This window comes from Cherax quadricarinatus, chromosome 79, assembly GCF_038502225.1.
Source record: "Cherax quadricarinatus isolate ZL_2023a chromosome 79, ASM3850222v1, whole genome shotgun sequence".
NCBI classification, from domain to species: Eukaryota; Metazoa; Arthropoda; class Malacostraca; order Decapoda; family Parastacidae; genus Cherax; species Cherax quadricarinatus.
The window spans coordinates 2,260,269-2,273,897 of record NC_091370.1 but is presented as its reverse complement, the minus strand read 5'-3'; the positions used below and the strand labels follow the sequence as shown (position 1 = coordinate 2,273,897).

The window sequence follows — 13,629 nt, the reverse complement described above, 5'->3', positions numbered from 1 at the left end:
TTAAATCCTCATGCAACTTCCTAGCCTTTTCACTTATGATCACTTGAGAGAAGCTATCTCCTGCTATCTGTTTTTCATTTATCCATACCAATAAGAGTCTCTCAACATCTTCCATCACTTGCGATCTCTGTTTCGAAAACACAGTTGAACCTTTGGCAAGAACAGCTTCCTTGATTGCCGTTTTGTTGGACACAATAGTAGCGATGGTTGATTGGGGTTTACTATACAACCTGGACAGCTCGGAGACACGCACTCCACTTTCATACTTAGCAATGATCTCTTTCTTCATCTCTATAGTAATTCTCACCCTTATTCCTGTAGGGTTGGCACTAGAAGCTTTCTTGGGGCCCATGGTCACTTATTTTGCAGATAAAATCACCAAAAATCACTGTAATAATACGAAATGTTCCGATTGTATGCTTGGATGTTACCGCGGAGGCTGGCTGGTAAACAATGCCACCGGCGGAACATGTGAGACTGGCTCAGGCCGCACATTAGACGCGTCTCGGACGAATAGCGTTGAGCGGGTTTTTTAGCGGTATGCGAGGCAAAATCTTAGCGATAAAATGTATCGGTATGCGGATTTAACGTTATGTGATGCCAACGGTATGCGGGGGTCCACTGTACAGCCAACACCTGACTGGTTAACCATGATACACTGTGTGCACCCTGCAGGCCTTTTTTTTTTTTTTCAAATGAATGAATAGACAAAAGAAGATCCAAAGAGTTGTCCAGAACACAGGCAGGTGTCAGATTTGTGGGTACAAACAATGGTGCATACTAATACGTCAGACAAAGCACCAGCACCTCCGTATTAGTAAATCGGACACAGTACCAGCACCTGCGTACTAGTACATTGGACACAGGGTTAAGTAAAAACCTGAGGCAGAAAAATTGGACATAGGTTAAGAAACTAATTAATGGATACAAACTCAATCCCTTCAAATATTTAAGGAAATACAGATATGTGACAACACAAGGATGTAATTTACTTACCTTAGCAGTCTCTCCCCCAGGAAAGTGATGATCAACTTCGTATGTGACAGGTTTACTACTAGTTGCCTTCTCAACTAGCTCTTCAACTTTCTCAATATCACATGTCAACTCTCCATTGATGTCCACTGTAGCTCCACAGTTCTCAGTGCTGGGAAGATCTCGGTCATGACCGATTTGATGAAACATCTCAATCTTGGGTGAGTAAGCTCGTAACGATAAGCTTAGTTTTAATACATAAATCTGAGAAGCAGACAGGAACTGCCCTGCAGCCGCCAGTGTCTCATCATATATTTCCTTTTCATTTCCTATATGGGAAAAAAAATATGTAATTAACTATACAAACCAAAACTTTAAATATCCTTATATACTGTACATGGATACACACACACACGACTCGCACATATGACAATGTTTCGGTCCGACTTGGACCATTTACAAAGTCACACATGATAGTAAATAATTTTTTTTTATTAACACATCGGCCGATTCCCACCAAGGTAGGGTGGCCCGAAAAAGAAAAAACTTTCATCATTCACTCCATCACTGTCTTGCCAGAGGAGTGCTTTACACTAAAGTTTTAAAACTGCAACAGTAACACCTCTCCTTCAGAGTAGACACTGTACTTCCCATCTCCAGCACTCAAGTCTGGCTTGCCAGTTTCCCTGACTCCCTTCATAAATGTTACTTTGCTCACACTCCAACAGCATGTCAAGTATTAACCCTTTCAGGGTCCAGAGGCCAAATTTCAAAGTGTGCACCATGGTCCAAGAATTTTCAAAAAAAAATTTATTTTTTCTTATGAAATGGTAGAGAATTTTTTTCTGAAAGTAATAAAAATAAATACAAAATTTGATGGAAAGTTGAAATTATGCTCTCGCGAACTTTGATGTGTCAGTGATATTTATGCATCGGCAATTTTACTGACTTTGACTCTCATTTTAGGCCAATTACATTATTCCAGTCGGCCAAATTCTTAGCTATTTCACTGGTATTACTTCTATTCTATCGATTGAGCACAAGAAATCGCCAACTCAACTGTTTCAACTACAAAATAAAGTGACCGGAAATTGGTAATTTGGCCAATTTAACACAGTTCAAAATATTCCAATTTCAAAATAGGGTCCAGAATAAACAATGCAGGCATTCCTGGTACTAAACTAACATTTCCTCTGTTCATTAATTACATTTCCAGGCTTTACAAAAGAATTCCATTTTGATTTTTTACTCACATAATGAATTTTTATTCAAACCAAAAAAATAGAAGATTTAATGTTATGTAATATTTTAATAATTGTATAAATAATATCAGCACATTTGTGAATGCATATTAGACCCACCAGCTGGCGTGTATTAGACGTGTGAGGTCATTTGTTTACTCTTGAACATTGGCAAAAAAATTAACATTTCCGCTACTTTGAGCTCAGTTTCAAGCCATTTCCAGTACTAAAACCAATCAAAATTGTCTCTATTTCTGTAATATATTTTTCATTCTATCAAATGAGACCAAGAAATCACAAATACAACTATAAAAAACATACAAAAAACACTGCCAAGTCACTGTTTTAATCGAAAATCATGGTCACAGTTTTTTTCTCTCATTATGCACTGTGTGCTGCAGGATTTGTTTTATGTGGTGCACACATACCACATAGATGTATTTTCTCATATCTAGGCCCAAATTTACCGCTTATAAGAGTAAGCTAAGCTCGTGGCGTAGATCTATGGTTTGGACCCTCAACTCAAAGCCGTAGAGCTATGGCACGGGCCCTGAAAGGGTTAAAAACCACTTGTCTCCATTCACTCCTCTCAAATATGCTCACGCATGCTTGCTGGAAGTCTAAGCCCCTCACACACAAAACCTCCTTTACCCCCTCACTCCAACATTTCCTAGGCCGACCCCTACCCCGCCTTCCCTCCACTACAGATATATACATTCTCAAAGTCATTCTGCTTCATTCCATTCCCTCTACATGCCCGAACCACCTCAACAACCCCTTCTCAGCCCTCTGGATAACAGTTTTGGGAATCCCACACCTCCTCCTAATTTCCAAACTACAAATTTTCTGCATTATATTCACACCACACACTGCCCTCAGACATGACATCTCCACTACCTCCAGCCTTCTCCTCACTGCAACATTCATCACCCGTGCTTCACACCCATATAAGAGTGTTGGTATAACTATACTCTCAAACATTCCCCTCTTTGTTAGGTAAGACACATATGCAACAGTTAGGTATCTTTAAGGGTGATGGACTGATTACATCGTCTTCAAGTATCTTCTGCTTCTATCAACTTTTCTGTACTCGACTGAAGAAGCCTACTGTATAGGCGAAACGTTTCGAAATAAAGATACCTAACTGTTGCATATGTGTCTTACCTAACAATCTGTCGGTATTTTATACCATTTTAATGTTCATTCCCCTCTTTGCTTCCACAGACAATGTTCTTTGTCTCCACAGACTCCTAAGTGCACCACTCACCCTTTTCCCCTCATCAATTCTATGATTAACCTCATCCTTCATAGACCCATCTGCTGACACGTCCACTCCTAAATATCTGAATATATTCACCTCCTGCATACTCTCTCCCTCCAATCTGACATCCAATCTTTCATAACCTGTTCTTTTTGTTATCCTCATCACCTTCTTTCCTATATTCACTTTTAATTTTCTTCTTTTACATACCCTATCAAATTCATCCACCAACCTCTGAAACTTCTCTTCAGAATCTCCCAAAAGCAAACTGTCATCAGCAAAGAGCCACTGTGACAACTCCCACTTCATGTTTGATTCTTCATCTTTTAACTCCACACCTCTTGCCAAGACCTTCACAGTCACTTCTCTTACAACCCCATCTATAAATATATTGAACAACCACAGTGACATCACACATCCTTGTCTAAAGCTTACTTTTGCTGGGAAATAATCTCCCTCTTTCCTACATACTCTAACCTGGGCCTCACTATCCTCGTAAAAACTCTTCACTGCTTTCAGCAACCTATCTCCTATACCGTACACCTGCAACATCTGCCACATTGCCCCGCTATCCACCCTGTCATATGCCTTTTCCAAATCTACAAATGCCACGAAAACCTCTTTACCTTTATCTAAATACTGTTCACCTATATGTTTCACTGTAAATACTTGGTCTACACATCCCCTACCTTTCCTAAAGCCTCCTTATTCATCAGCTATCCTACTCTCTGTCTTACTTTTAATTCTTTCAATAATAACTCTACCATACACTTTACCAGGTATACTCAACAGACTTATTCACCTATAATTTTTGCACTCTCTTTTGTCCCCTCTGCCTTTATACAAAGGAACTATGAATGCTCTCTGACAATCCCTAGGTACCTTACCCTCTTCCATATATCTACTAAATAACTGTATCAACCACTCCAAAACTATATCCCCACCTGCTTTTAACATTTCTATCTTTATCCCATCAATGCCAGCTGCCAACCCCTTTTCATTCTGCCCACTGCCTCACGAACTTCTCCCACACTCACAACTGGCTCTTCCTCACTCCTACAAGATGTTATTCCTCCTTACCCTATACACAAAATCACAGCTTCCCTATCTTCATCAACATTTAACAATTCCTCAAAATATTCCCTCCATGTTCCCGATACCTCTAATATTATTTTTTTTTTATTATCACACTGGCCGATTCCCACCAAGGCAGGGTGGCCCGAAAAAGAAAAACTTTCACCATCATTCACTCCATCACTGTCTTGCCAGAAGGGTGCTTTACACTACAGTTTTTAAACTGCAACATTAACACCCCTCCTTCAGAGTGCAGGCACTGTACTTCCCATCTCCAGGACTCAAGTCCGGCCTGCCGGTTTCCCTGAATCCCTTCATAAATGTTACTTTGCTCACACTCCAACAGCACGTCAAGTATTAAAAACCATTTGTCTCCATTCACTCCTATCAAACACGCTCACGCATGCCTGCTGGAAGTCCAAGCCCCTCGCACACAAAACCTCCTTTACCCCCTCCCTCCAACCCTTCCTAGGCCGACCCCTACCCCGCCTTCCTTCCACTACAGACTGATACACTCTTGAAGTTATTCTGTTTCGCTCCATTCTCTCTACATGTCCGAACCACCTCAACAACCCTTCCTCAGCCCTCTGGACAACAGTTTTGGTAATCCCGCACCTCCTCCTAACTCCCAAACTACGAATTCTCTGCATTATATTCACACCACACATTGCCCTCAGACATGACATCTCCACTGCCTCCAGCCTTCTCCTCGCTGCAACATTCATCACCCATGCTTCACACCCATATAAGAGTGTTGGTAAAACTATACTCTCATACATTCCCCTCTTTGCCTCCAAGGACAAAGTTCTCTGTCTCCACAGACTCCTAAGTGCACCACTCACTCTTTTTCCCTCATCAATTCTATGATTCACCTCATCTTTCATAGACCCATCCGCTGACACGTCCACTCCCAAATATCTGAATACGTTCACCTCCTCCATACTCTCTCCCTCCAATCTGATATTCAATCTTTCATCACCTAATCTTTTTGTTATCCTCATAACCTTACTCTTTCCTGTATTCACCTTTAATTTTCTTCTTTTGCACACCCTACCAAATTCATCCACCAATCTCTGCAGCTTCTCTTCAGAATCTCCCAAGAGCACAGTGTCATCAGCAAAGAGCAGCTGTGACAACTCCCACCCTGTGTGTGATTCTTTATCTTTTAACTCCACGCCTCTTGCCAAGACCCTCGCATTTACTTCTCTTACAACCCCATCTATAAATATATTAAACAACCACGGTGACATCACACATCCTTGTCTAAGGCCTACTTTTACTGGGAAAAAATTTCCCTCTTTTCTACATACTCTAACTTGAGCCTCACTATCCTCATAAAAACTCTTCACTGCTTTCAGTAACCTACCTCCTACACCATACACTTGCAACATCTGCCACATTGCCCCCCTATCCACCCTGTCATACGCCTTTTCCAAATCCATAAATGCCACAAAGACCTCTTTAGCCTTATCTAAATACTGTTCACTTATATGTTTCACTGTAAACACCTGGTCCACACACCCCCTACCTTTCCTAAAGCCTCCTTGTTCATCTGCTATCCTATTCTCCGTCTTACTCTTAATTCTTTCAATTATAACTCTACCATACACTTTACCAGGTACACTCAACAGACTTATCCCCCTATAATTTTTGCACTCTCTTTTATCCCCTTTGCCTTTATACAAAAGAACTATGCATGCTCTCTGCCAATCCCTAGGTACCTTACCCTCTTCCATACATTTATTAAATAATTGCACCAACCACTCCAAAACTATATCCCCACCTGCTTTTAACATTTCTATCTTTATCCCATCAATCCCGGCTGCCTTACCCCCTTTCATTTTACCTACTGCCTCACGAACTTCCCCCACACTCACAACTGGCTCTTCCTCACTCCTACAAGATGTTATTCCTCCTTGCCCTATACACGAAATCACAGCTTCCCTATCTTTCATCAACATTTAATAACTCTCCTCTCCTATTTTTAACTGTCAAATCCATTTGTTCCCAAGGCTTCCTCAACTTATTAATCTCACTCCAAAACTTTTTCTTAATTTCAACAATATTTGTTGATAACATCTCACCCACTCTCTCATCTGCTCTTTTTTACATTGTTTCACCACTCTCTTAACCTCTCTTTTTCTCTCCATATACTCCTCCCTCCTTGCATCACTACTACTTTGTAAAAACCTCTCGTATGCTAACATTTTCTCCCTTACTACTCTCTTTACATCATTCCACCAATCACTCTTCTTCACTCCCACACCCACTTTCCTGTAACCACAAACTTCTGCTGAACACTCTAACACTACATTCTTAACCCTTTCAGGGTTTTGGCCGTACTAATACAGCTTACGAGCAGGGGTTTTTGACGTACTAGTACGCATAAATTCTAGCGCCGTCAAATCTCACGGGAAAAGGCTGGTAGGCCTAGATGTGAGAGAATGGGTATGTGTGGTGGGTGTGTGCAGTAGGAAAAAAATCTGGGACCCAGTGGTGCATTGTGGGAACACCGTCTTTGTAAACAATGTCCACCATGCCTCGCGGTAAGAAGTTCCTCACTCCTCTGCGAATTGGGACACTTTTGCTCCCCAGTGACAGTTCTAATACTGATGGAAGTGCCAGTGAAGATGAGTTTCAAGGTTTTGGTGAGGTTTTGACCAGAACTAATGACCATAATATCGGTAATAGTGAGGAAAATCCAGACGACCCTCAGCCTTCCACCTCTGGTGCTGGGCCGTCTTGTTCACGCTCAGTTGTACCAGAATCAAAGAGAAAACTCCTATTTTCCCAAATCCCAGACTCAGATGTGAGCATTTGTGATGATAGTGATAGTGAATATGAGCTACAAGCTCTTGAAACTAGTTCCAGTAGTGATAGTGAAGTGCAATATTCCCCAGTGAAGCGTCAGTATATACGACGATATATGCCCTCTGGTAGTGTGCCATATGCTATTCCAAGGGGAAGGAGTGTATCTCGGAGTACATCCCATGGCTGTACAACAGGAACAGACAGTGAAAATGACGATGATAGTGTTGCAATTGGGATGGAAAATGTGCATGGTGGTGGTAGTGGTGGTGCCGGCCGTGAGGCACCAGCAGTGGGCCATGCTGCCACCCACGCCGCTGCCTCAGCTGATCTACAACAAAGGCCACCATCCCCTACCCACCCACCACACCAGCCTCCACAACCACAACCTCCACAACCACAACCTCCACAACCACCTGTCATTGTCCAGTACCCACCAGCAGACCGCACCTGGGATTGGCAGGAAGCTATCAATTTTGTTCCAAATCCCCACCAGTTTGATGACAGCCAAAGTGGAACATGGCCATCCTGTACACTTGGGAACAATGCCAGTGAACTGGAATGTTTCAAGTTATTCTTTGACGAACCCCTGATGGAAAGTATTGTCATGGAAAGCAACACATACTACGAGTACACCATGGCAAACACAATACTTTCGCCAAAATCACGCCTACACCAGTGGAAGGAGACAACTGTGGCTGAGATGTATCTTTTCTTTGCCACAATAATGCTTATGCCACATGTGTATAAGCACAGTGTGAAATCATACTGGTCAACAGACCGCCTGATTGCAACCCCAGGTTTCAGTGATATAATGCCAGTGAATCGATTTGTGCTAATGTTATGTATGCTTCACTTCTCAGACAAAACCAGGCCTGACAGAAACGACAGGTTATATAAGATTAGGCATGTGTTTGTGTATCTGAAAGAGAAATTCAGTATGTAATTTTATCCCTTCAGGAAGCTTGTAATTGATGAGTCTTTGATTCTGTTCAAAGGAAGACTCTCTTTCAAGCAGTACATACCAAGCAAGAGGAAACACTTTGGTATAAAGTTGTTTGTGCTTTGTGATTGTTACACTGGTCTGGTATTGGATATTATTGTGTACACTGGAAGTTATACATTGCAAAATACCAGGAAGTTATTGGGCATCTCTGGTGATGTGGTTAGAACAATGATGGAACCATATCTTGGTAAGGGGCATATATTATATACAGATAACTGGTACACAAGCCCCACACTCAGTGATTTTTTGCGTGTGAACATGACAGATGTGTGTGGCACAGTGCGTGCAAATCGAAAACATATGCCCAGGTTTGACGCTGGCACTCGTATAGGTGAGGTGCAGGCGTTTGCTGCCAAAGACATCATGGCATTTCGGTGGCATGACAAATGATATGTCACACTGTTGTCATCAGTTCACCTTAATGAAATGGCAGACACTGGCAGGCAGCATAGAGAAAGCAATGAACCCATTCTAAAACCTGCAGCTGTGATGGACTACACTCTCAATATGCGTTCAGTGGACAAATGTGACATGCAGACTGGGTTTGCTGATTGTGTTTGCAAGAGTTATAAGTGGTACATAAAACTCTTTTTCCATCTTCTGGACATATCCATGCTGAATGCTTATAATATGTATAAGATGAGGACCAGAAACAAACCACCATACGGCAAATTCTGTTTGTCTGTCATCAGACAAATAGTATTCAAGTACCAAGGAACAGCATCTGCAATAGACCGCCCACCAAATTTTCAACAACTTCCTTCTCGTTTGAAGCATGGTGATCACTTCCTGGTAAAACTGCCTGCTACTGCTTTCGAGAAGAAGGCTCAAAAGAGGTGTTACGTCTGTGCACATACAAGAAAATGCCCACAACAACACAGAGACAATCGTTTTATGTGTGAAGAATGTAAAACACCACTGTGCATGACACCATGTTTCAAAGACTTCCACAGGCTACAGAACTTCTAGAAACATTCCCTGTGACTGTATATGTGTATATAAAATATAGAAAAATAGTAATAAACAACATTTCATATCGTTTGTTTGTGCAAATATTTTTTGTAAACAAAACAATGACAACAGTGTTTACGCCCTTATTGTGTAGTATTGAAAAAGAAATAACTTACAAAATACTGATCATACTGGTCTCACAGGCCATAAAGGTTACATGGAAAAAGAAAAATTAAAAAATAATAGAAATTAGTACATAAGAAAGTAAATAAAAAAATACCATGTGACGGCAGTCAGCGATGTTGCCACATGGTGCCCCTTTTTCATCAACTTCACGCCTCCATATCTCAGTAAGTATTGATGGTGAAAATTTTTTGTTTAGCCTATAATGTTCAGTAAAATAAACTCTATTTTTTCATAAGAAAAAATAATGTTTTTTTTTTTTTTTTGAAATTTGGCTGACCCTGAGAACAAGTCTCTGACAGGGCCTGTCGACCCTGAAAGGGTTAAGCCTACCCCATACATCTTTGACCCCATTGCCTATACTCTCACTAGCCCATCTCTCCTCCAATAGTTGTTAATATCTTACCCTAATTGCCTCGTCTTTTAGTTTATAAACCTTCACCTCTCTCTTACTTGATGCTTCTATTTTCCTTGTATCCCATCTAACTTTTACTCTCACTGTAGCTACAACTAAAAAGTGATCTAATATATCTGTGGCCCCTCTATAAACATGAACATCCTGAAGTTTACTCAACAGTCTTTTATCTACCAATACGTAGTCCAACAAACTATACTGTCATTACGCCCTACATCATATCTTAGTATACTTATTTATCCTCTTTTTCTTAAAATATGTATTACCTATAACTAAACCCCTTTCTATACAAAGTAGAATCAAAGGGCTCCCATTATCATTTACACCTGGCACCCCAAACTTACCTACCACACCCTCTCTAAATGTTTCTCCTACTTTATCATTTAGGTCCCCTAACACATTTACTCTCTCACTTGGTTCAAAGGTTCCTATACATTTGCTTAACATCTCCCAAAATCTCTCTCTCTCTCTCTCCTCTACACTCCTCTCTTCTCCAGGTGCATACACGCTTATTATGACCCACTTTTCGCATCCAACCCTTATTTTAATCCACATAATCCTTGAAGTTACACATTTATATTCCCTCTTCTCCTTCTATAACTGATCCTTCAACATTATTGCTACCCCCTTCCTTATCTCTAACTCTCTCAGACAGTCCTGACTTAATCCCATTTATTTCTTCCCACTGAAACTCGCCTACCCCCTTCAGCTTTGTTTCGCTTAAGGCCAGGATATCCAACTTCTTTTCATTCATAACATCAGCAATCATCTCTTTATCATTCGCACTACATCCACACACATTCAAGCATCCCAGTTTTATAAAGTTTTTCTTTTCTTTTTTAGTATATGTATACAGGAGAAGGGGTTACTAGCCCATTGCTCCCGGCATTTTAGTCGCCTCATTACACACACATGGCTTACAGAGGAAAGATTCTTTCCCACTTCCCCATGAACAACAGAGGAAATAAAAAAGAACAAGAGCTATTAAGAAAAAGAAGAAAAACCTAGATGTGTGTATGTATATAAATGCATGTGCATGCCTGAGTAGTGTGACCTAAGTGTAAGTAGAAGTAGCAAGATATATCTGTTATCCACCGTGCTTACGAGACTGAAAAAAAAACACCAGCAATCCTACCATTGTGTCTTTTGTCTGTCTCATAAACATGCAAGATTTCAGGTATGTCTTGCTGCTTCTACTTACGCTTAGGTCACACTACACATATATGTACAAGCTTATGGTATATACACACCCCTCTGGGTTTTCTTCTATTTTCTTACTAGTTCTTGTTCTTGTTTATTTTCTCTTACCTCCATGGGGAAGTGGAACAGAATTCTTCCTCCGTAAGCCATGTGTGTTATAAGAGGCGACTAAAATGCCAGGAGCAAGGGGCTAGTAACCCCTTCTTCTGTATATATTACTAAATGTAAAAGGAGAAACTTTCGTTTTTCCTTTTGGGCCACCCCGCCTCGGTGGGATACGGCCGGTGTGTCGAAAGAAAGAAAGATAGATTTAGTAAATATTTGAGGTAGTAAGTTGGTAGACAGCAACCACCCAGGGAGGTACTACCATCCTGCCAAGTGAGTGTGAAACGAAATCTGTAATTGTTTTACATGATGGTAGGATTGCTGGTGTCTTTTTTCAGTCTCATAAACATGCAAGATTTCAGGTACGTCTTGCTACTTCTACTTACACTTAGGTCACACTACACATACATGTACAAGTCTTTCTTTCTTTCAACACACCGGCCGTATCCCACCGAGGCGGGGTGGCCCAAAAGAAAAAACGAAAGTTTCTCCTTTTACATTTAGTAATATATACAGGAGAAGGGGTTACTAGCCCCTTGCTCCCAGCATTTTAGTCGCCTCTTACAACACGCATGGCCTACGGAGGAAGAATTCTGTTCCACTTCCCCATGGAGGTAAGAAGAAATAAACAAGAACAAGAACTAGAAAGAAAATAGAAGAAAACCCAGAGGGGTGTGTGTATATAGCTTGTACATGTATGTGAAGTGTAACCTAAGTGTAAGTAGAAGTAGCAAGACATACCTGAAATCTTGCATGTGTATGAGACAATAAAAAGACACCAGCAATCCTACCATCATGTAAAACAATTACAGGCTTTCGTTTTACACTCACTTGGCAGGACGGTAGTACCTCCCTGGGCGGTTGCTGTCTACCAACCTACTACCTATAACATGTACAAGTACATGTATATATATACACATCCCTCTGGGTTTTCTTCTATTTTCCTTCTAGTTCTTGTTCTTGTTTATTTCCTCTTATCTCCATGGGGAAGTGGAACAGAATTCTTCCTCAGTAAGCCATGCGTGTTGTAAGAGGCAACTGAAATGCCGGAAGCAAGGGACTAGTAACCTTTTTTCTTGTATATACGGCCGGTGTGTTGAAAGAAAGAAAAGAAAGAAAGATTTAGTAAATAAATATATATATAAATAATTTTAACTTTATAGGTAGTAGGTTGGTAGACAGCAACCACCCAGGGAGGTACTACCGTCCTGCCAAGTGAGTGTAAAACGAAGCCTGTGATTGTTTTACATGATGGTAGGATTGCTGATGTCTTTTGTCTGTCTCATAAATATGCAAGATTACAGGCATGTCTTGCTACTTCTACTTACACTTAGGTCACACTACACATACATGTACACATTTATTTATACACACTCATCTGAGTTTTCTTTGATTTTATCTTAATAGTTCTTGGTCTTATTAATTTTCCTTTTATATCCATGGGGAAGTGGAATAAGAATCTTTCCTCCGTAAGCCATGCGTGTTGTAAAAGTCAACTAAAATGCCGGGAACAATGGGCTAGTAACCAATTTTCCTGTAAAGATTACTAAAAAGAATAAGAAGAAGAAAATTGTCAAAGTGGGAAGTCTGAATGTGCGTGGATGTTGTGCAGATGATAAGAAAGAGATGATTGTGGATGTTATGAATGAGAAGAAGCTGGATGTCCTGGCTTTAAGTGAAACAAAGCTGAAGGGGGTGGGAGAGTTTCAGTGGAGAGGAATAAATGGGATTAGGTCAGGGGTTTCAAATAGAGTTAGAGCTAAAGAAGGAGTAGCAATAATGTTGAAGGATAAGCTATGGCAGGAAAAGAGGGACTATAAATGTATTAATTCAAGGATTATGTGGAGTAAAATAAAGATTGGATGTGAAAAGTGGGTTATAATAAGCGTGTATGCACCTGGAGAAGAGAGAAGTGTAGAGGAGAGAGAGAGATTTTGGGAAATGTTGAGTGAATGCGTGGGGAGTTTTGAATCAAGTGTGAGAGTAATGGTGGTTGGGGATTTCAATGCTAAAGTGGGTAAAAATGTTATGGAAGGAGTAGTAGGTAAATTTGGGGTGCCAGGGGTAAATGTAAATGGGGAGCCTTTAATTGAGCTATGTGTAGAAAGAAATTTGGTAATAAGTAATACATATTTTATGAAAAAGAGGATAAATAAATATACAAGGTATGATGTAGCACGTAATGAAAGTAGTTTATTAGATTATGTATTGGTGGATAAAAGGTTGATGGGTAGGCTCCAGGATGTACATGTTTATAGAGGGGCAACTGATATATCGGATCATTATTTAGTTGTAGCTACAGTTAGAGTAAGAGGTAGATGGGAAAAGAGGAAGGTGGCAACAACAAGTAAGAGGGAGGTGAAAGTGTATAAACTAAGGGAGGAGGAAGTTCGGGTGAGACATAAGCGACTAT

The 13,629-nt window shown here is 40.6% G+C and overlaps 1 protein-coding gene across 1 annotated transcript in view; it reads right to left on the bottom strand.

Moving 5' to 3' along the window:
* Positions 1-13,629, bottom strand: part of LOC138855047 (UDP-glucose:glycoprotein glucosyltransferase 2-like) — a 53,542-nt gene that overhangs the window by 17,819 nt on the left and 22,094 nt on the right. Inside the window, exon 3 of the mRNA XM_070101799.1 lies at positions 997-1,301. Within this exon, the coding sequence (XP_069957900.1) occupies positions 997-1,301 (305 nt within the window). The remainder of the gene's footprint in view (positions 1-996; positions 1,302-13,629) is intronic.